This window comes from Lampris incognitus, chromosome 9 (genome assembly GCF_029633865.1).
Source record: "Lampris incognitus isolate fLamInc1 chromosome 9, fLamInc1.hap2, whole genome shotgun sequence".
Taxonomy (NCBI): Eukaryota; Metazoa; Chordata; class Actinopteri; order Lampriformes; family Lampridae; genus Lampris; species Lampris incognitus.
The window spans coordinates 7,411,119-7,435,400 of record NC_079219.1 but is presented as its reverse complement, the minus strand read 5'-3'; the positions used below and the strand labels follow the sequence as shown (position 1 = coordinate 7,435,400).

The window sequence follows — 24,282 nt, the reverse complement described above, 5'->3', positions numbered from 1 at the left end:
GTCCTCTGTGTGGAGTTTGCATGTTCCCCCCATGTTTGTGTGGGTTTCCTCCGGGGGCTCCGGTTTCCTCCCACAGTCCAAAGACATGTATAGGTCAGGTGAATCGGCCGTACTAAATTGCCCATAGGTATGAATGTGTGTGTGTGTGTGTGTGTGTGTGTGTGTGTGTGTGTGTGTGTGTGTGTGTGTGTGTGTGTGTGTGTGTGTGTGTGTGTGTGTGTGTGTGTGTGAGCCCTGTGTGATGGCCTGCCGGCCTGTGCAGGGTGTCTCCCCACCTGCCACCCAATGACTGTTGAGATAGGCTCCAGCATCCCCGCGACCCCGAGAGCAGGATAAGCGGTTCGGATAATGGATGGATGGATGTTATCGCCATGACGATGATGGGTCCCCCCCCAAACATAACCCTGTATCCACACCAAAAGTTGTCATGAGCACCAGTGGTCTCTCTGGTTGCTAGCTGCTTGCTGCCAGCCTTCTAGCAGTCATCGCTGGGGGCGGGGGGGGGGGATCATTCAAACTGTGCCGCATTCCTCGAGTCTGGTTTTGTGCCCAGTTTGTAGTAGAGATGTTACAGCAGGAAGAAATCCCTGTCTGCAGCTGGCTGTTGCTTCAGCGCATCATCGCTGATTTGAATGAAGCTCAACTCCCAACTCGTCGGTCCCAGGACTGGTATCATGCCGCTCGCTGTTGTCACGGCGATGGCTGCTCCTTGTCGCCAGCTCTCATCGAAAATGGATGACTGGCGGCTGCCTGCTGCTCTTAATGCTCATCATGGTGCTTTTGGTGTGAGCGCAGGATAAGAGAGACAGAGAGCGCCTCTCACAGGTCATCCGTTGCGGTTATATATGAGACGGAGGGACAGAAATTGTGTGCCACCGGGAAATTCTTTTGTCAAGATATGACTGAACGATGATGTTGCAGGGTTCTCTGTGACTCATTCAAACTTCTCACGTCCCTGTCATTTATTAAACGCAGGTCCGCCTCCTCACTGTACGCACACACACACACACACACACTTGTCCATCTTATCCACCACACTACAGTGAAATCCCAGTCCATTGTGTGTACCTTTTTGTATTATGATATACATAGCTCATCATTCCTGTTTCTGTGTGTGTCGGCGAGTCCCTTTGGAAACCTGGCACTGCGTCTTACCACGCTCCAATGTCACGGTGTTGTGTGCTCCCTGACATTCGTCCCGATGCCTCCGTCTCCAGCGCCAGTTTTTAAGTTGAGCCGCGGAGTTGTGTCGTGTGACGGCTCCCACGGTAGCCTATTGATGAGTTAGCCTTGGGGACCTTTAAAGCGTTGAGTTGTTTCATAATGGGATTTAGTGTTGCGTTAATGATCTGCCTGGAGAAGGAGAGCAGTGCGGTAGCTGCCGTCTGCTGCGTTTTGATGTGTTTCCAGGCTGGGGGACTCGGCGAAGGCGTTGTGTATAATGATAGCTGTACTGGGCTAGGTTACATCCTCCTCCAGCTTCGCTCAAGGACGGGAAACTGGGATAAGCTTTGTCTGCATGTGTGAGAGTGTGTGTGTGTGTGGTTTGTGTGTATATGCATGTGAGTGTGTTCGTGTGCATCCTGGGTCTAGCTTTTATGATTTTAGTTGTGCGTGCAGGATTGTTTTGGGGGACGTGTCAGGAGTCTTTGTTTGCGTGAACAGGTGAAAGAGAAACACCCGAGTGAATTTGTGACTATTTGTGCAGATATAGACATCAATTTCTGCCTACATGTGTATGTACTGTATGTATGCATACTTCTTAAAAATATTTTTGTACATATTTGTATATTTGTCGACGGCACAGTGGCGCAGTGGTTAGCGTGGTCGCCTCACAGCAAGAAGGTCCTGGGTTCGAGCCCCGGGGTAGTCCAACCTTGGGGGTCGTCCTCTGTGGTGAGTTTGCATGTTCTCCCCGTGTCTGCGTGGGTTTCCTCCGGGGGCTCCGGTTTCCTCCCACAGTCCAAAGACATGTAGGTCAGGTGAATCAGCCATACTAAATTGTCCCTAGGTGTGTGTGTGTGTGTGTGTGTGTGTGTGTGTGTGTGTGTGTGTGTGTGTGTGTGTGTGTGTTGGCCCTGTGATGGCCTGGCGGCCTGTACAGGGTGTCTCCCCGCCTGCCACCCAATGACTGCTGGGATAGGCTCTAGAATCCTGCGACCCTGGTTGGGATAAGTGGCTCGGATAATGGATGGATGGATGGATGGGTGGATGTATGTTTGTTTTCATGCTGTTGGTGGAGAGTTGGTGGGGAGATTTGTGATTAGAATGGATGCTTCCTGCAGTGAGTGGTTTAGTGTCATGTCAGAGTCCACTGATAGACACTCTGCCTAATGCCATTGGACTCGAGTATAAAGGCTCATATCCACTCCCACGGACGTGCACACATCGTCAACCCCCCCCCCAGCCAATTTCCGCCCCTCTACTCTCACTTCCTCGCCTGTTTCACTTTGATACCTCTCTCTTTCTCTCTCCCCCTCTCTCTATTTTACCCACCTCTGTCGCTTGTGATCTTTCTCCCCATCTTGCTCTTTCAGCTCCCCTCCTTCACTATGCTGTGACGCGTCCTGTGTCATTTTAATATCTCTTTTATCCCTCCTTTTCCCTACCCTTCCTTGTCAGTGTGCACCTCCATCCATTTTCCCAGCCCTTCTTTCTTTCCTGCCACTACACCTGAAGGTCTTCCCGGCCTTATCTCTTTCTTCCCTCTCTCCCTTTCTTCCCTTTTACTCTCCCTCGCTCTCCCGTTTGTAACTGCTGCTCTGGTGCAAAACCTCACTCGCTTGTTTATGCCTCCTTTTCACGTACGCTGTCATCCGGCCTCTGCCTGTGCTGGAGTGGGTGTAAGCCAATTTGGCTTGTAAGCCCCCTGAAAACACACGGATGACCACTAACAATCCCCAGACAGGGACACACAGGCATAAAACGGAGAACTGAGAGGATAATTTTAGGTTTTTATGCAATCTCACTCAATTAATTTCAGCAGGAATGCTCAAGACAGCAAATAATCATTATTTCAACAGACAAAAAAAAAAAGGAAAGAAAAAGGTGTCCATCATTAAATTCCGGTTTTGTTAAATAAACACGATTGGTATATTGTTTGCTCTGAATCGCCGAGGTGAGATTTTCGTCGATTTGTCTCGACTATCGTTTGTTTGCTAGACATGAGATTTGTCCACTTTCCTTACAGAGTAGGTAAACACTCGTTTTTTTAGTCTGTCTCTGCCTTCTTGCATTGATTTAAAAAGGGGTGTCAATGAAGAGGATGGTGACGGTAGTGTCCATGTATAAAGGATACGAAGAGGCGTATATGTGGAGGACAGTGATAAGATACTATTTTATTGATCCTGAGGGAATTGATGTGCAATAGTTGCAAGATATTATAGTATGAGTGAAAAAAAATAAATATATATATATATATATCAAGCGAGATAGAGAACAGTCAACTACAATATCAGTAGCAAATCAAATCTGTGCAGTGATCAGGTTCATCCATCCATCCATCCATTATCCGAACCGCTTATCCTGCTCTCAGGGTCGCGGGGATGCTGGAGTCTATCCCAGCAGTTATTGGGCGTCAGGTGGGGGGGACACCCTGGACAGGCCCCCAGGCCATCACACAGGGCCGACACACACATATACACACACTCACATTCATACCTAGGGACAATGTAGTACGGCCGATTCACCTGACCTACATGTCTTTAGACTGTGGGAGGAAACCGGAGCACCCGGAGGGAACCCACGCAGACACGGGTAGAACAGGCAAACTCCACACAGAGTACGACCCGGGACGACCCCCGCGGTTGGACTACCCTGGGGCTTGAAATAATTGGCCTAAAACTTAAATATAAAACTATATATCATAAAGTGCCATGGCGAAAGTAAATCATCCAATGATTAGTCCCAGAATGGAAGTATAATCCCACAAAATGGTAATCCAAATGCTAAGACTAGTGCTGCCTCAGAAACGCAGGTCACTGCTGCCCATCCCTCAGTGGGAGGTAGATGAGTTGTAAAGCTTGATGGCCACTGGAAGGAAAGAGTTCCTGTGGTGTTCAGTGGTGCACCGAGGTGGTGTCAGTCGGTTGCTTAAGGTGCTCTTGTTGCCTGACCAGTGCATTATAGTGTGTGTGTGAGTCATAGTCCGTGATGTTCCACAGTTTGCGCAGCATCCTCCTCTCCAAAACCACCATCACAGAATCATTTTCTACCCCCAGGACAGAGCCAGTCTTCCTGTTGAGCTTGTTAATTCTGTTGATGCCCACTGCTCGCACCCTGCTGCCCCAACACACAACAGCATAAAAAATTGCACTGGCCACCACAGATTGGTAGAACATTCTCAGCATATTACTGCAGACATTGAATGACCGGAGCCTCCGCAGGAAGAAGAAGCTGGCCCTTCTTGTACACAGCATTGGTGTCCTTGGCTCAGTCGAGCTTGCTGTCCAGGTAAACTCCCAGGTACTTACAGTCCTGAACCATCTCCACATTCACCCCCAGGATGGAAATCGGTGCACTTCCGTCTACTGAAGTCCTCCACCAGCTCCTTCGTCTTACTGGTATTAAGTTGAAGATGGTTCAAGCTACACCCCTGAATGAAAGAGTCCACGACACCGCTGTACTCTGCCTCCTTGCCATCACTTATACAACCCACGATTACAGAGTTGTGCAAGAACTTCTGTGGCAGGACTGGGAGTTTTGTTTGAAGTCTGTGGTGTAGAGGGCGAACAGAAAGATAGACAGGACGGTCCCCTGTGGAGCCCCTGTGTTGCTCACCACAGTGTCAGACAGACACGCTGTTCTGCAGTTTGACAAACTGTGGCCATCCAGTCACGATCCAGGAAACCAGGGGAGCGTCCATCTGCATCACTGTTAGTTTGCTCCTCAGCAGGGCAGGCCGGATGGTATTGAGCGCACTGGAGAAGTCAAAGAGTATGACTCTCATGCAACCCACCCTCGTCCAGGTGAGCATATGCGCAGTGAAGTAGGAAGATGATTGCGTCCTGACAAACTGCAGGGGTCCAGTGATGGGGCCGAAGGTGTGACAGGACAAACCTCACCAGGGACTTCATTACGTGAGAGGTCAGCACCACTGGTCTGTAGTCATTGGAGACACTGGGGCGCACCTTCTTGGGTACAGGAACGAGGTAGGATGCCTTCCACAGCAAAGGGACCCTCTACAGACTCCGGCTCAGGTTGAAGATAAATTGGGATACACCGCACAGCTGAACATGCTTTTGAGTACCCTCGTGCTGATGTCATCAGGACCCGCAGCCTTGCCTGGGGTCATGGCGATTTGGTGGTGTATGTGTGATCATGTTTGCTGGGTGAAAAACTCAAATATCATGATATCATTGACTGGATACCACAGTAAAGACAATATGGTGATATTTTGGGGATGACTATTAGTGCTTCATTAAGACATTTACACACATCGCAAGAAATTATCAGTCAAATAAGTTTGGAAAATTGGGTCACAACCTTTAAAGTTCATGTCCAGACACATTTTAAAGTATAAAAATACTCTGAGAATGTTTTTATACTTTTTTATACTGTATGAAAATATATTATATTTTTATAATATATAAAAATATAATATGTTTTATACTATATATTATATATTTTATACTATATAATGTAGTAGTTATCCCCGTGGACCCACCACCCGTGGGGAATGAGCATTGAGGTTGGGTGCAATGCAGGCCAGATGGCAGGCAAAAGCGGGGACCGAGGCGTGCCGACTTCCAGCATCGTACACTGGTCCAGGACGACCAACTGGGAGGAGACCCCGGGGTAGACCCAGAACTCGCTGGAGGGACTACATGTCCATTCTGGCCTGGGAACGCCTTGGGATCCCCCCAGGAGGAGCTGGAGGGCGTTGCTGGGGAGAGGGACGTCTGGAGTGTCCTACTTAGCTTGCTGCCAACATGACCCGACCCCCGTAGAAGCGGCTGATGATGATGATGATGAGAGAGAATAATGTAGTATTGTTTAACATAATTTTCCCACATAAAAGTAAAAAAAAAAAAAAAACTCTGCAAGGGGGCTAGAAGAACATCTACTCTCTCACTCATTGAGTAATTCAAGCTCTAATGAATATGCAAATATCATAGGCCTCGCACCCTGCCCACCGCTTGCAATCTTGCTTGGTCTGGGTTGACTGGTGGAAGAGCGGTGTGCATTATGATGGCCAGTGTTAGAGCAAACATCAGAGAGATTCAGCCATGCATGTTTGAGCCTTGGCAGGTGTCTCAGAATGGTAAGTGTAGTTAGCATCTTTTATTTATGTTGTTTGTTAGCTTGTAACAGGCAGTGGCTTGTAAAACATAGTTATATCTGCTACGATGTTACGTGCTCCGTCGTAGGAGCACAACTGATGCCTCAACAAGTCTCATCCACCGTTCCCTATCCACCGCAGCTCTCCCCGCCTCCACTACGCTCATCTGTAGCCATTCTCCGATGTTGTTTACCCAGGTTTTTCTCGGTCTCCCTCTCTTCCTAGTCCCTCCTACCAGGCCTTGCAGGATGTCCTCGGCAAGTGCCCTTTCTATTTGGCAAACGTGCCCAAACCAGTTTAATTTCCTTTTGTTTACCATTGTCAATAAACTATCATGGTGACCCATAGCTTCCTTAACTCTGTGCAGCACTTCAGCGCTGGAGACGTGTGCTGTGTATGGGACCTGCAGCATTCTTCTATAGGCGCTAAGTTCAGAGGCTTGTATTTTTTCTCCACAGCTTTTGGTAGGGTCCAGGATTCTGCACCGTACAGAGGAGTTGCTATTATGATGGTGCGGAGCAGCTGCATTTTTGACTTAATTCCAAGGTTTTTATCTTTCCAGATCATGTTGAGCTCGGTCATTGTGCTTGTTGCGACGGCGATTCTGCTCCTAATTTCTTTTATCGATCCTCCGTCTTCGTTAGTCACAGATCCGGGGTATTTGAAAGACATGACTTCCTCGAGTTTTTCGCTGCCAACAATGATTTCCGTGTTCTGCTCTTCAATGTCTTCAGTCTCCCTCCTCGGGTGATCTTTTGTTGTCATGATTTTGCTTTTTTGAAGAAAAAAAAAAGGCAAACACATCGTTATAACATAATTATATACCAGTGGTGGGCGGCCCGGTGGTGCAGTGGTTAGCACGGTCACCTCACAGCAAGAAGGTTCTGGGTTCGAGCCCCGGGGTAGTCCAACCTTGGGGGTCGTCCCGGGTCGTACTCTGTGTGGAGTTTGCATGTTCTCCCCGTGTCTGTGTGGGTTTCCTCCGGGTGCTCCGGTTTCCTCCCACAGTCCGAAGACATGTAGGTCAGGTGAGTCAGCCATACTAAATTGCCCCTAGGTATGAATGTGTGTGTGGGCCCTGTGTGATGGCCCGGCAGCCTGTCCAGGGTGTCTCCCCGCCTGCTGCCCAATGGCTGCTGAGATAGGCTCCAGCATCCCTGTGACCCTGAGAGCAGGATAAGTGGTTCAGATAATGGATGGATGGATGGATATCAGTGGTATAATCAAGGTTTGTGGAAAGATATATTCCGTCTGTGGACACCTGTAGTGGTGCCGCTGGAGCAGGGGGGACCTGTGCGAGCCCGGTCAGGATTGAGGTCCAGATGCTGGGTATATTGGGAGAGGGATGCTGAATATGGAGCTGCCAGGGAAGAGGAAAAGAGGAAGGCCAGAGAGGAGGTTTATGGATGTGGTGAGGGAGGACATGCAGGTGGCTGGTGTGACAGAGGAAGATGCAGAGGACAGGAAGAAATAGAAACGGATGATCCGCTGTTGCGCCCCCTAACAGGAGCAGCCAAAACTAGTTGTAGTAGTAGTATTAGTAGTAGTAGTTAACTTACATACTGACTCCCGCTTGCTGTCGCAGTCCCAGGATAAATAGTCGGCACGGCATCAGACTTCAAAACTAATTTCTTGTGAGAACCCGGTGACTTTTGCATCAGGTTATGGAAACACTCCTCACTGAGATGAGCATTACAGATACGCAGTCCCTCCAGGTTTGTAGGACTGTGAGCCTGATGTCTGTAAATAAATTCCAACCATTTCAAGCAGTATAGTGGGAGTTTTTGGCAGATAGTGGAGGAAAGCCCCCAGGGTCTGGTTTACATCCAAAACCTACACACTCGTCCATGTTTGCTATCAAAACGTTCCCTTTGCTAAAGCCAACTTGCTCTTTGTACTGACAAGTCCGCTCTGCGCAGCAGGTTTCAGGTCTCTTTGCCCGCCCCGCGCTTGCATATTAGACAGCGATTGGCTTTCGGATTTGTGGCGTACCAAATCTAGCTTGGCCGGGGTAGGTTTGAATCTCGGATTTTAGGGAAGTGCACAGACGTCCCCTCCTTCAGCGAAGGAGTGTGACGATACCGCTCTAGTGACAAACTTTGCAAAGACACGTCAGTATAGTAAAGGCCAGACATTTTAGGGGACACACACACATTTTTGGGCGTCCGGGTGGCGTGGCGGTCTATTCCGTTGCCTACCAACACGGGGATCGCCGGTTCAAATCCCTGTGTTACCTCTGGCTTGGTCGGGCATCCCTGCAGACACAATTGGCCATGTCTGCAGGTAATATATGTCCTGGTCGCTGCACTAGCGCCTCCTCTAGGTCTAGGTTGGGGCGCCTGTTCAGAGGGGAGGGGAAACTGGGGGGGGGGGTAGCGTGATCCTCCCACGTGCTACATCCCCCTGGTGAAACTCCTCACTGGCAGGTGAAAAGAAGCGGCTGGGGACTCCACATGTATCGGAGGAGGCATGTGGTAGTCTGCAGCCCTCCCCGGATCAGCAGAGGGGGTGGAGCAGTGACCCGGGACGACCTGGAAGAGTGGGGTAATTGGGCGGATACAACTGGGGAGAAAAAAAAACCCAAAAAGAAAAACACATTTTTGAGTGAAGGGGTACTTTCAGTTCGACATCGGCTTCTCTCGTGCCCGAGGATCCATTCCAAGAGATTAAGGCGTGTGCTTGAAACGGAGACGGCTTGACGGTCCAAGGTGAGAATAGAAGAGACGGGAACGGAGTGGACAGGGGCTAGTGGGGGGGGGGGCGTTCCTGCGGCTCTCTGTTCTTGGCGAGCCATTTGCTCAAGCCTTGATTAAAGTGGTGATCAGGTCACGACGCTGGTCCCCACCGCTTGGCCTGGGAGGATCTAGTTCCGTGGCAACACAAGAGTGAGGACGATGGGATCCGCCAGAGGTTGTACCCAGGTGATGGTCGGATTGGGAGTCCGAGTTAAGTTACACATTCCGATCACCAGAATTCCAGACATCTTGTCTCGTGTGAGGATATTGATATTGCATCTCTGTGTGATACACAAGGCACCCTCTCCATCACGTCTCTGCTCGGATGCTGGCGCTGTGGAATGAGAGCGGGCTTGTTTTACCCCCGAACATGGATGGAGCATGGAGCATGGATTTACCCCTCACCACCAAGGGAATTTTATCACCCAGGGGAAGAAAAAAAACATGTTTTCAGCTCAAAAAAATGTAATTCAAGGTTTGCTACCTCTTAAATAATCTCCTCCCCCCACCCCCCCAAACAGATATCGCAATCCCCTGTCGAGGCCCGGCCCACAGATTGAGAACCGGCGCTGCGATGAACCACCGTTTTCTCCCCCCTCCCCCCCTTCCCCTCTGCAGGCTTTTGTCTCTCTCCCTCCTCGCGTTCACTCTTCTTTCCTTTTTTTGTGTGTGTGTGGCCTTCTCTCCACCTGTTTCATTTTACTCTTTCCATCCATCTCTCCCCTTATCTCCGTCTCTTTGCTCTTTGTGTCTGTATTGATTTTGCGGCGGGGCATCATGGTCCGTGCTTCTCACCCGTCCTGATGGAGGAGAGTGAGATGGGAGACTCGGGCTGCCAAATGAAATCAAAGACCTTTTCTCCCTCTTTCTCTCGCTTCACCGCAACGTGCCAAAACACCATAGGCTTTGAACCTGCGTCTGTGAAATGAGCTCTTTGTGCTCTGATTATCAACCCATCGCTCCTGTCTCTCTCCTGTCTCTCTCGCTCCTGTCTTTCTCTCTCTCCTGACTCTCTCTCCCCCGCTCATTCCCGCACCTGCAAATCAACTCAGTTTCAATTCAGCGCTTTATTTGTTTGTTTGTGTGACTGCTGGAAAAATGAACAATATTACCCGGGTGGTTTCACGTTACATGTGTGCCGATGTCTTCATGGTACACCACATTCCTGGCTGCTTTACCTAGTGGTGCTCTCTCTCTCTCTCTCTCGCTCTCTCTCTCTCTCTCTCTCTCGCTCTCTCTCACTCTGTCTCTCGCTCTGTCATTCTGTCTGTCTCTCTCTGTGTCTCTCGCTTTCTTTGTCTGTCTGGCTTTCTCTCTCTGTCTGTCTGTCTGTCTGTCTGTCTGTCTGTCTGTCTGTCTCTCTCTCTGTTTCTGTCTCTGCCTCACTCGCTCACTCACTCACACACAGACACGATCGTAGACACACGTCCATCATGTAGACAGAATCTGATACCAACCTAATGTGGGCACATGCAACAATAACTAATCAGTCTGTCAGTGATCTCATCACTTTAGAAGAGACCCCGTCTTATTCTGCCCGTACTTGTGACAATTTTGTCTCTGTTTTTGCTGTTGCCCCTCCGGCTGTGGCAGTATGACGCATCATGATCAGCCAAAGAGGATTTGGATGTCCTTCCCAGCAGGGGGGAAAAAAAAAACGGGAATCATTTTGGGGAAATTTGAGCATGTGATTCATGCAACCTGAATAGATTGCGCCATATTTTTTTTTGGAGATGAAAGTGAATCTATTTTTCAGTCTCAACTAATCCCCCCTTCTCTCTCTATGCCTCTCCATTTTCTTTCTCCTCTCCTCTTCTCTCCCTCTCTCTCTCCATCTATTTCCCCCCCTCCGTCTCACAGGGGGATGGCTTGCAGCTGGAGTATGAAATGAAACTGACCAATGGCCAGTCTTTCTGGACGCAGCATTTCTCTGCGGATGAGTTTGGTAAGAGTGATTAGACAAAGGGAGAGAGAGAGAGGGAGAGAGCGAGAGAGACGGGGAGATTATGGAATGAATTGCTGATGGCACAAGCCAACACCACTTAGCACGGCCAATAAAGCACACTGAACTGAACAAATTACAATAATGAAGGGATGGCTGAATGAATTAATGATGATAGATGAACTGAGAGGGAGGGATGAAAAGGAAGGAGAAGAGACTGAGGTGGCCATGCCACTAACTGAATTATTCCTACATCACCCCCTATGTTCTTTCCTCTAACGCCCTCTCTCTCTCTGTCTGTCTGTCTGTCTGTCTTTCTGTACCTCGCTTAATTTAATACCCTTGTCACGTTCCTGTCTCTGTTTTTCAACCCTGTCCTTCTCCCTCACCCCCTTTCACCTGCGTTCCCCCTCCATCCTTCACCTCCTCCTTCTCTCCCTCTCCCTCATTCTCTTGCTTCCATTCCACACCTTCTCTTGTTCCTCTACCTCTCCTTTCCCACCCACCTTCATTCCTTTCTCTCTCTCTCTGTCTCTCTGTCTCTCTGTCGCTCTCTCTCTGTGCCTGTCCTCCCCTTCATTCCAGGGATCCTTGAGACGGACATCACGTTCTTGGTCATCTTCACTATGGTCTTCCTCCTCTCCTGTTACTTTGCCTGTAAGTACCCCATCCCCTCCCTCTCTGTCTCTCTCTCTGCCCCCCCATTTAGTCTCTCTCTCTCTTCCCCCCCCCCCCCGTTTCTCATGAGTGGACTGACTGATTTATCATGTCCTTCATAGTGCATAGCTGCCATGAAGATCCTAATGTATTATAAAATCTACATGTTTCCTTGATGGGACAGGAGTACGTTCTCGTGTTCCCTACGATAAGTAAAAGTAGAGCGTGCTTCTTACTCCTCCCGTGTCCATGGTGTGTGTGTGTGTGTGTGTGGGGGGGGCTGTAGTTTGACAGCATGAAATCCACTCTGAGGAGTAGTGAAGGAATGGGGAGGTCTGGCAGTGGCAGTGTTTGAATGGAGAGGTTGGTGGGAGGCCAATGGTAAGAGACGTGAGCTTGTGACATGAAGGTCATGATGCACATATATTTTCTTTTATGTAGATATGAATATATAAATGGGCGGTACAGTGGCGCAGTGGTTAGCACGGTCGCCTCACAGCAAGAAGGGTCCTGGGTTCGAGCCCCAGGTTAGTCCAACCTTGGGGGTCGTCCTCTGTGTGGAGTTTGCATGTTCTCCCCGCCGTGTCTGTGTGGGTTTCCCCCCGGGGGCTCCGGTTTCCTCCCACAGTCCAAAGACATGTAGGTCAGGTGAATCGGCCGTACTAATTTATCCCTAGGTATGTGTGTGTGTCAGCTGTGTGATGGCCTGGCGGCCTGTCCAGGGTGTCTCCTTGCCTGCCGCCCAATGACTGCTGGGATAGGCTCCAGCATCCCCGTAACCCTGAGAGCAGGATAAGCGGTTTGGATAATGGATGGATGGGTGGATGGATATATGTGAATTGTGCATAATGGTGGAATTTAGATATGAAAAAATTTAGATATCAAAGCAAGAGAGGCAAGATTGAGATGGCTTGGACATGTGTGGAGGAGAGATGCTGGGTATATTGGGAGAAGGATGCTGAATATGGAGCTGCCAGGGAAGAGGAAAAGACGAAGGCCAAAGAGGAGGTTTATGGATGTGGTGAGGGAGGACATGCAGGTGGCTGGTGTGACAGAGGAAGACGCAGAGGACAGGAAGAGATGGAAACGGATGATCCACTGTGGTGCCCCCTAACAGGAGCAGCCCAAAGTAGTAGTAGGAGGAATTTAGATATGAAGCACCTCATGAACCTGCATAGATTCGAGGCGGGGTATGCAGCACCTCCAAGAAATGTTGGTGAGTGGATGCATCCAAAAATATATGCTGGAGATGATGATGATTCTTCTTCTTCAGTAGGATGGGGATGTGTGTTACTCTTCCCTTAACCACCATCAGAGTATCTTTGATGAAGCTACTGAGTCCCTTTGCATGAGTGACAGCTCTGTGTGTGTGTGTGTGTGTGTGTGTGTGTGCTGTCTGTGACTTCCTCCCTTTGCAAACATTCGCCAAGGCCACTTGGCCACTCTTGCAAATAAGTGTTTTTTGTTTGGAAATTGCTTGCTTAAATAACCACTTCAGAAACGATATTTCGCTGTACTTGGTAGCGGCAGAACTGAAAATGGTGTGCATGGTAATATGGTCAGCATTAATATGCATACTGATGGATGTTTTCCCCATCTATCTGGACCCTCTCTCTAGCGCTCCGATTCTTTTCTTTCCCTCCTTCTCTCTGTCTCTTGCTCAGTCTGTCTCTCTCCGTCTCACTTTATCCCCCCCTCCGTCTCTCTCTCTCTTACTCTGCCTCACCATCTGCTAACCTATCTCCATCCCTTTCATCCCTTTTATCTCTGCTCCATTCCTCCTCCTCTGTTCTACCCCCCTTCTCATTCTTGTTTTTTTTTTTATTCCGTGCAGACAATCTGAAGGGAAGACAGCTCCTTCATACAACTTACAAGATGTTTATGACGGCGGCGGGTGTGGAGGGTGAGTAATAATGATGATTATTTCGAATGTGCAAAAGCACAAAGACACACAACACACGCACACATACAAGCAAACGCACACAAATGGATGAGTCGACGGACACCTGTCCGCATCCCGCGCGAGCTCCGTGCGTTGGTGTGCGACATCACAATAAGCCTTTCAGATGGCGGGGAGCATCTCGTACCTGTAATCCGTCCTTCAGAGATATCATCACGTTTATTAGCCTATGAATGGGAGCGCTTGCAAATGGAGGCGCTTCTCTGCGGTGTTTAGCGGAGCATGCTCTCCCCCCCGACTAATTCTCCTCGCCGCTTATCTCTCACACTCGTCCTCCTCCCTTGCCCCGGTCCCCCACCCCCTCCTCTCCAGCCCCCTTCTAATTTCTTGTTTCCCCTCTCTCCCCCTCCCTCATCCGGCTCTTTCCTCTGCCTGGTTATCTTACTCTCCCTCTCTGCGTTCTTCCCTCTGTCTGCCCCCCCCCCCCCACCACCACTTCTGTCCTCCTCTCTGTGCCCTCTCTCTATCTCTTCATTATCACACTCTCTCCTGCGTCTCCCGTTTTCCCTTACAAACCCTCTCCAAACCTCCGCTGTCCTTCTTTCTGCCCTTCCTCGCTCACTCCAATTCGTCCCCCCTCCTCGCTCTTCTGGGCCGCCTCGCCTCCTCTTGTCCTCTACCACTGTCCCTAACTAAGCACCCAACTCTCTCTCTTTCCCTCTTTCCCTCTCTCTCCCTCCCTCCCTCTCCCTCTCTCCTTCATCTTAACAGTGCTCAGCCTGTTGTTCCATTGTATCTACTGGGGCATGTACGCTCGAGATGGAGTTGGCAACGGTAGTCTGAAAATACTCGGTGAGTGCAAATCCCAAATCACTGTTTGACTGACTGACATGGTCCTCCCACCGGACCGCCACTAACAGAATGAGTGAATGGAAGATGATGGATAGTAGTGGCAGCAGGTGGGAAGGACTATTATGTGTAACTCTGTGTGTGTGTGTGTTTGTAGGACAGTGTAGCATGTGTGTGCGCCTATGGGACGACCTAAATTTCATCTCCCCATATGGCTTTCCAGATTCAGTAACCACAACCTAATTACCCCTCTGCCTCTCTCGCTCTTGCTCTCCTCTCTCTCTCTCTCTCTCTCGCTCTCACTCATCTCTTCTCTCCTCTCTCTCTTTCTCTCTCGCTCCCCTCTATCTCTCCTCTCTCTCTATCTCTCCTCTCTCTCTCTCGCTCCCCTCTATCTCTCCTCTCTCTCTCCTCTCTATCTCCCCCCCCCCGTCTCACTCTCTCTGTCTTTCTCTCGCTCTCTCTCTTTCTCTCTCGCTCCCCTCTATCTCTCCTCTCTCTCTATCTCTCCTCTCTCTCTCTCGCTCCCCTCTATCTCTCCTCTCTCTCTCCCCTCTATCTCCCCCCCCCCCCCCGTCTCACTCTCTCTGTCTTTCTCTCGCTCTCTCTCTCTTCTCTATCTCTCTCCCCCACTCTCTGTTTTTGTCTCTCTCCAGGGAAATTACTGTTCTCGGTCAGTTTCTTGGTATTCCTTCTGATGCTGATACTGTTGGGAAAAGGTTTCACAGTCACAAGGTAGGGGTCTGCGGTGTGTGTGTGTGTGCATCTTTCCGGTGTATCCAGTCTGGTTCGGAGCAGTAACAAAACAGGATAGGAACAGATTGCAGCAACCAGTAAGGACAGCAGAAAAAAAAAAATCATTGGCGCTCCCTTACCCACCCTGCAGGACTTGAACACCTCTAGAGCCCGGAAACGGACGGGCAGAATCATCACCCCCCCCCCCCCCCCACACACACACACACACACACACACACACCCAGGACACAGTCTGTTTGAACTCCTACCCTCTGGCAAGCACTGCAGAGTAATGTGCAGCAAAGCCACCGGACACAGGAACAGTGTTTTCCCACAGGCCACCTCTCTCATCAACACTTAGCCGTATGGTGCAGGAATACACACTTATTATGTAAATGTGATGCTTTGTAAACAGCCCCCTCTGGTCAAGATGTCTCACCTATATAACTACACTGTGCACTACCTCTTTAATCCAGATGTGAAATACAGATGTTTGTTCAATACAAATGTACAATTGTAAATACAAAAACGACTGCTGTATACTGGTTACACACTATTGTGGTTATTGTCATGGTTGTAACAGCTATATAATATAGTTTGACCTTCTGAGGTGGAAGGTAGGTGAATATATAGTGTATACTTCTGGTACATAAGATAATATCATTTAATATAGTGGGAGTATATAGCATTGTATATGGGCATGATGGGTTGTGGAGTTGTGGTACTGGTATATGGTATAGTGTATGGGCAACATAGTATATAAGCATTATTGTATAACATATGGGCATATTCAGCCATGCGGCACGGTGGCACAGTGGTTGGTGCGGTCGCCTCACAGCATGAAGGTTCTGGGTTCGATCCCCGGGGTTCTCCAACCTTGGGGGTCATCCTGGGTCGTCCTCTGCGTGGAGTTTGCATGTTCTCCCCGTGTCTGCGTGGGTTTCCTGCGGGTGATCTGGTTTCCTGCCACGGTCCAAAGACATGTAGGTCAGGTGCATAGGCACACTTGGCCAATAAAGTTGATTCTGATTCTGTCCCTACGAAGCCAACCATGCATGCATGCACAATTTGCAGATGCCATATTGTGCGTATTAAAGTGCCTGCATGTTTACGCAAGACCGTGAGAGTGGTTGCGGGTGGCCGTGTGTGTGAGTGTGCATGTTTATGTACACACATGCCAACGTCTTTCTGTGTGAGGCACAGAGGCGGTGTTTTTCAGCGTCGAGCCTTGCCGCTGCAGTCATAACACCCTCCACAGAGATTGTGTCATCTGAAAAGTTAGTCAGCGTGGCGGGGCTCTATCACTGTGAATGGGTGTTTTGCGTCTGTGCAGACCGATGCATTGCACACGGGGGGAGCTGACAGAGGTAAACACTACATTACTGACACCATATGTGCTCCCAGAGATGTGCTGATGAATAGCTTGTGTTTAAATTGAGCTGTCTGCACTGGGGTGTGAAGGAGTATATGAGTGTGTGTGTGTGTGTGTGTGCGTTTGTGTGTGTGAAACAAGGACAGGTAAAGGGGGGGGGGCGAGAGAGAGAGAGAATGTTATGTAAGCATGCATTCCTTCACATCCCTGTGCATGGGTGTCTGTAACCGTGAGTGTTAGTGTGTTAGCCTGCTGTTTCCATCTGACAAGCAAGTGACCTCTCCCGCCGTGTCTGTGTGTGTGTGTCTGTGTGTGTATGTGTCAGAGCAAGGATCAGTCACAGCGGATCGGTTAAACTGAGCATCTACATGACAGTCTACACCATCACCTACGTCATCCTCTTCATCTACGAGGCAGAGGTAAGGCGCCACACGCAACATTACCCATATTGCACCTGGGTCAGCTCTCAGTTCCATCATCAACTTTCTCCCCAGCTGTCAGACGGGCAGGAAATATAACCATGTCCGAGATGGTGGTGAGATTCTCTCCCAAAGATAACCAGATGGGTGTGATTAACTACTATGGCAATGTGTTTTACGGTGTGTTTCCTTGGGCGATAAATTGTGTCTTAGATATTAATGAGTGAGGGCAGTCAGGCTGTACATGGGCTGTGATGACCTCCTGTCGGGTCCGTCTTCACACCATTGCATACTTTTCACGAATATGTACCAAGAGGATGGCGTTTATGGACACGGAGAGCCGTGCACATCTAAGCGACTCAAAGAAGGTCGAATCGGTTCATCTGGACGCAGTGTTTACTGACAGAAACGTTTCATCACTCATCTATCACTCATCATCCCCCCCCCCCCAAAAAAAAAACAGGCGCCCCCACCAGAGGAGGCAGTAGTGCAGCGACCAGGACACATACCCACATCCGGCTTCCTTCCCACCCACAGACACGGCCAGTTGTGTCGGTAGGGACGCCCGATCGAGTCGGAGTCAACACAGGGATTCAAACCGCCGAGCCCCGTGTTGGTAGGGAACAGAATAGACCGCTAGCCGGACGCCCTTTGATCAGTTTCATATGCATATTATTCACAGAGGATTTTGGGAATGTTTTTGCAATCACAACATTGTAAGAGGGCGACAGATGTACTCTTACACCCCCCCGCCGTTCAGGGATGGTCATTCCCTCATCACTTAGATGACCTCTTTGACTCCCCGTTGATCGTTGGTTTCGGTCTTAATGCCACTGTATTGATTATAAGGGTGGGGACACCTGCAGTCAGTTGAGACTGAAGAGGTCACTTAGATGAGTGATGAAACTTCTCTCTCAATAAACGGCGTGTCCAAATGAACTGAGTCACCTTTTTGTGATTTTCTTACCTGGATTATTGAGCATCCATAAAGACACAGCTAAGCAACAAACAGAGCTGCGAGGGTTCCTGTGATGTGTAAGTCCTGGTAACCTCCCTTTCCACATCTCCCACACTGGAAACTGTTTATAGTCATAATGGTTATAGAGATCAACTGCTTATACTGATCAAAGGTGACCAAGACATTCCTGTTCTGGCATTGCTTAAATCATTTGGTTGTTTTGACCAAATGGTTTATATAAAATGATCATTTTTGGTCTTTCAGGTGTGGCAAAATAACTTTTATCTGAGGTCATGCTGGAAATCCAACGTTAAAATGTTTAATTATCGTCCGGGTAGAGTAGCGGTCTATTCCGTCGCCTACCAACACGGGGATCGCCGGTTCGAATCCCCGTTTTACCTCCGGCTTGGTCGGGCGTCCCTACAGACACAATTGGCCGTGTCTGCAGGTGGGAAGCCGGATGTGGGTGTGTGTCTTGGTCGCTGCAGTAGCGCCTCCTCGGTCGGGGCGCCTGTTCGGGGTGGGGAGGGGGAACCGGGGGGGAATAACGTGATACTCCCACGTGCTACATCCCCCTGGCGAAACTCCTCACTGTCAGGTGAAAAGAAGCGGCTGGCGACTCCACATGTGTCGGAGGAGGCATGTGGTAGTCTGCAGCCCTCCCCGGATCGACAGAGGGGGGTGGAACAGCGACCGGGGACGGCTCGGAAGAGTGGGGTAATTGGCCAAGTACAATTGGGGAGAAAAAGGGGGCAAAAAAAAATCCAAATAATTTAAAACTAAAATTATTCATGATCCTGAACGGCGCCACGTCCGCCGTGAAAATCCAAAAATCTGCCTCTGAACTCACCAGAAGACCTAAAGCATCATAGCCCTGTTTTAATTTGTAGCCCAACGTTATTAAAAAGAGCATACATGTCAATTAGATGGTTATCCAACCCCCCCCCCCCAAAAAAAAGCCCCCAACTTCGCTTTAAGTGATAATTCACTTCATGTCATACCACCCTTACAGTGGACGACTGCATTTTTATCGTTTTGACACGAGATAGTGAAACGTGTGATCAGCGACTCTTCAGGGTTGGGTTTTTTTTTTTCCTTGGAAAACTCAGTCGTGTGCAGATCTGTATCTTACCCCAGTCTGTGTATGTAATGGACCCCGAGCCGATAAGACCCGGTGAACTGAGCGTCTTTCTCGAATCCTATCCCTCATCGGGAGGCGCGAGGGCTTAAATATGATTTGCTTGTGTTTAATATGCGAGCGTATGAATTAGTGATGCGCTCGGAGGCCTAATGGCGACATAGATTTTCGTGTCGTCGCTGCGGTGCCTTGACACGGTAGGACGTCGAACGATTCCACGCTTTGGGGGCTGTGAGTTAAAGTCGTCGAATTCGGCGTGGTAATGATGCGCTGGGAATAATGCGGTGGAACTATCCGGGTTATATTTAACACCGGAGCCTATAGCCATCCCTCATGCTGCAATACGTGGAGCTGGAGCGCCGCAATTTATCTGCCGCTGCCCTCCTCCAGCCGTACATGCTCCCTCCTAATAGAGAACTGGAGACCCAGGAGCCATCTAAACTAAAAATAAGCTGAAGTAGGTTACAACTGGAAGTGAAACAGAGCTGGTTGTACTACGAACTGAGGCGTGTTGCCGACGCCGGCCCTGCGGCTGGGAACCTATCCGATTCTGGTTTGCTGCGGATTCAGAAAGACGCGTCTGTGGCTAGCTATGAGGGCTATGCATAATGCAGGCTTGGAGCAAGAGTAACCCTGTATGACCAGTGTTATCCAGCCACTGGCCTGTGAAAGGTAATCCACTGTCCACAGACACACACACACACGCCAATGACCCAATTTAGAAGAAGTGTCAATGTCAAAGAAACACCATCTCACGCAATGTGTTACAAGCAGAGTTTTGAACCAGCCAAACCACGAGCAGGTCCAGCTCTTAAACTGGGGCGTAGAGAACTTACGCCCGTTTTCCACCACATGGTACCGGCTCGACTGGACGGGACTCGCAGAGTGTCGTTTTCCATCACCGTAACAGTACCCCCTCAGTGTAGCTGGTCTGCATTGATTTTGGTATCCACTCCAGTTTTTTTCTCTCTTTTTTTTTTTTTGGAACCTCGACAAAGGTGGCACCGAAAAAGTGGTAACAGTTACCAAAAATGCCGGTACTTTCCGGTAATGGAAAACGAACACGTCGAGTTGAGCCGGTGCCACATAGTGGAAAAGGGGCATTAGACAACGTCTGTTGTTCGACTGCTTACAAAATAATCACGGAGATGCACTGGACTGTGCCTGTTCGATGCTTCTGTATGCGTATATGTACACCACGGCTTTAAATATATCCAGCATGATGCCTGGGTTTGTGTGTTTTCCTGTTCTCGGTCAAGTACACTCATGAGACCCAAATGTCCTCATAAGGAAAGTAAAATCACAAAACAACCAACTTGTGGGGACATTTGTTTGGTCACCACAAGGAGATTTGTTACGTCCGGGCTAGGGGTTCAGTTTACGGCTCGGGTTACACCAGGGGTTATGGTTAGACTTGGGTTTAGCATTAAAGTTAGGTGTTCTCAGGGATAAGGGCTTAAAGTTAGGTTGACATGTCAGTTATTTGGGGATATTTTTTGGCCCAGATTCAGACTAAGGTTTGGGTAATTGTGTGTGTGTGTGTGTGTGTGTGTGCGCGCCAGTTCTTTGACCCAGGTGAGGTGCTGTATGCCTACGACAGCCCTGCAGGCTATGGACTGATGGGGCTGCAGCTGTTGGCCTATGTGTGGTTCTGCTACGCTGTCCTGATATCCCTGAAACACTACCCTGAGAAACAGCCCTTCTACATCCCCTTCTTCACTACCTACACCTTATGGTGAGAGCCACTCTGCTTTTCTGCTCTTCTTTCCTACACACATATATATATATATATATATCCATCCATCCATCCATCCATCCATTATCCAAACCGCCCATCCTGCTCTCAGGGTCGCGGGGACACTGGAGCCTATCCCAGCAGTCATTGGGCGGCAGGTGGGGAGACACCCTGGACAGGCCGCCAGGCCATCACACAGAGCCCACACACACACTCATACCTAGGGACAATTTAGTAATGCCGATCACCTGACCTACATGTCTTTGGACTGTGGGAGGAAACCGGAGCACCCGGAGGAAACCCACGCAGACACGGGGAGAACATGCAAACTCCACACAGAGGATGACCCCACAAGGTTGGACTACCCCGAGGCTCGAACCCAGGACCTTATTACTTTGAGGCAACTGCATTAACTACTGTGCCACCGTGCGACATATATATATATATATATGTGTATATGGTCTCTTTGAGGTCTCCTTGGTTTCAGTGATTTATGTTGCCCTATAAAGTGCACGTAAGATAGCTGGCAATGTATTGCTCTTGACTTGAAAGTCATTATTTATTTTAGGGAACCTTTCTTGTACTTGTCTAACGTCTTTGACCTCCTCCCTACTCTCTCTCGTAGCAGCTCAGCGAATGACTGATCGAGTAAAATATCTACGTGCTCAGCCGTTCGGCGTCTCCTCTGTTTGGTTAATTTACGCTGCTGTTGAACTGCGCATAAGGTCGTTGGCGCTTCCGTGCTGCGTACTCAAAGATGCTCTTTCTCGGTGGCCTCCCACGGCTCCGCCCATGCCCGCCCCCGCAATCAGCTCCTGTGCTCGATCATGACTGTGTGTAATTGCTGGTTCTAAATGTGTCACACGGAATGAAGGGTCAATTATAAGGACTAATATTATCTCTGCACTTCTCTCTCTCTAATTACCACAGCTATCCCGCACCTCATTATCTGTCTCCTCTCCTTTATTCTCTCTTTTTTTGCTCTCCCACCATTGAACGGTGTTCGTGGCTTTCCATTATGTGTATTCTCTTCCTGTCCTTGTTATCAATCATCAATTTTGTTCTCTCTCTCCCTCCCTCTCTCTCTCGCTCAGGTTTTTCGCGGTGCCAGTTATGGCTCTGATTGCTAATTTTGGCATTCCTCGCTGGGCACGGGAGAAGATTGTCAATGGCATTCAGCTAGGCATCCATCTCTATGCCCATATTGTGTTCCTTGTAAGTGCTGCACTCTCTCACTGACTCATGCACGCGCACACTCGCACCCATACAGTGACTCAGATTGGGTTTTGTTTTTGCTTTTTTGTTTTTTGGCCGGAGAGGGTTGAGCTATGTTTTCGGGAATTTAAACAACTGTATCTTCATATTCCTTCATCTTCTTTTTACTGTCAGATAATCACACGGCCCTCAGCAGCCAATAAGAACTTCCCTTACCATGTTCGGACATCCCAAATCGGGATCCTGCTGTCCAGTCCGAAGGGGGAGGCTGGGGGTGAGGGCTTCCCCCATCATGCCTATGGAAACAGCTCCTTCCTGGGTGACTCTCAACCCAACTTCACTGAACTCTTCTCCATTCAGTCGGTGAGCGACACAGACTAACTTTGTGGTGTGTATATGCCTTTGGGCGAAAGGATGAAAGTCTGCCCTCAGGCAGTTGGGATTGTGAGATTGTTTTTCTCCCTATTAGGCAGCACAGCAGTAGTCCAGGGATCGTTTTGGACTGTGGTGGTTAAAGAGAGCAGAGTCTCAAACAAAAGCCCCCAGTCGACTCGTCAATCTTTGTTCTGACTAAACACCTCGGTCACAAGCTTTGGGGAGTGACAGAAAGAAACGGGTTGTGGATAAAGTGAAAGAAAACTTTTTTCTTTTTTTTTTGGTGTGATTAACGGGAAAATGAGATTTCTAACACCCTGTGCTAAAATGAGGTTGCCTCTGCAGGGTGGTTGGGTTCACCCTCAACAACAGGATGGAGAGCTTAGCGATCTGAGAGGGCTTTGAGTTGGAGCCACCTGCTGTAAACAATTTGGAAGGAGTCGGTTCAGGCAGCAGGTCGCCTCCTTTCTGAGGTGTACAGATAAAGAGGAGACCCCGGGACCCATTGGAAAAATTGAATCTTCCACCAGCTGGGCTGGGGATACGTTGAGATTCCCAATGAGCAGCTGAGCAAGGCTTCAGGGGAGATAAATGTTTGGGATGGAAGTTGTTAAGATGAGACAAGTCAAATCATTCCAGCTGTCAGAACACCTGGATAGTCATGCAATATGCTGTACAAAATATGTACAAATCAGTGCACGAGTACAATGTATGAGAACCAACTGCTCTGGTCATCAAGTTGTCAAGCACATTTATGATCATTTATTGATTTAACCTGTTGTATACACCTCAGTTATGCAGGGAATGTGTAGATGAAGGTGAGAAGACAGATTAAAAAAGGGGTTGTCGACCTGAGCCATACATACAGATTTGTGTAAAATGAGGTGTAACTCAATATTAAGAAGCTGTTCCATCTACTTAATTCACTAAGTGTATGATTTTGTATACACAGACAATATGTTATACCACAGAATCTGACATGGGGTCTAGTCAGAAAAGGGTATGTGGAGACTATCGTAATTGGCTTGGATAAAAGCTGAATGGAGACCTGCAGAGATGTAAGGTAGTCTGCCTCTTTCATCTACAGTGTTAATGATTTTGAGGGCGAGAGAGGGAGTTGTCAAAATGATGTCTGTGAGGTTTTCCCTCTTTTGTCATCTGCAATGTATTTTTTCTTCCATCTGAAAGAGTCATGATTTGTGATTGTTGTTGAACAGTGACTTAACCCTAGACCTTTTTGAATATGCTGACATCTACTGTTTAAAAACCATCTCAAGGTTAAAAGCCTCCCAGGCTGGCTTGGTACTCTGTGATGTTAGCATAGCAGGATAAACACAGCTGCAGCTAATAACATTAAAAGTGGGTCTGTTTGCTTTGGATGTGCCAAAGAACCAGCGAGGACAGAAAGACAGAAAGAGCCAGCACGAACAATTGTCACTAGTACTGTCAGTGCTGGTTCTTTGACATATACCTACGTCCAACGGACCCATTATTAAGTCTGTTAGCTGCAGCTGTGCTTATCCTGCTATGCTTACATCACAGAGTAGCAGCCTGGCATGCTTTGAACCTTTGAATGGTTTTTACCCTATAGATAAAAAAGAACTCAATAAAATGGTCAAGGGTTTAGTCTCTCATTAATGGTGGGAAGATTACAACGTCAAAGAAACCAGACCAGGCGTCTGGGTAGTGTAGTGGTTTATTCCATTGCCTACCAACACGGGAATCGCCAGTTCGAATCCTCATGTTACCTACAGCTTGGTCGGGCGTCCCTACAGACACAATTGGCTGTGTCTGCGGGTGGGAAGCCGGATGTGAGTATGTGTCCTGGTCGCTGCACAAGCGCCTCCTCTGGTCGGTCAGGACGCCTGTTCCGGGTGGGGGGAATAGCGTGATCCTCCCACGCGCTACGTCCCCCTGGTGAAACTCCTCACTGTCAGGTGAAAAGAAGGAAGCGCCTGGCGACTCCACATGT

At 48.9% G+C, this 24,282-nt stretch overlaps 1 protein-coding gene across 1 annotated transcript in view; it reads left to right on the top strand.

Annotated features, from left to right (window-relative positions):
• Positions 1-24,282, top strand: part of tmem145 (transmembrane protein 145) — a 61,033-nt gene that overhangs the window by 36,300 nt on the left and 451 nt on the right. Inside the window, exons 6-14 of the mRNA XM_056286889.1 lie at positions 10,876-10,960; positions 11,543-11,614; positions 13,449-13,517; positions 14,286-14,366; positions 15,020-15,098; positions 16,796-16,889; positions 20,548-20,720; positions 21,815-21,935; positions 22,110-22,298. Of these exons, the coding sequence (XP_056142864.1) occupies positions 10,876-10,960; positions 11,543-11,614; positions 13,449-13,517; positions 14,286-14,366; positions 15,020-15,098; positions 16,796-16,889; positions 20,548-20,720; positions 21,815-21,935; positions 22,110-22,298 (963 nt within the window). The remainder of the gene's footprint in view (positions 1-10,875; positions 10,961-11,542; positions 11,615-13,448; positions 13,518-14,285; positions 14,367-15,019; positions 15,099-16,795; positions 16,890-20,547; positions 20,721-21,814; positions 21,936-22,109; positions 22,299-24,282) is intronic.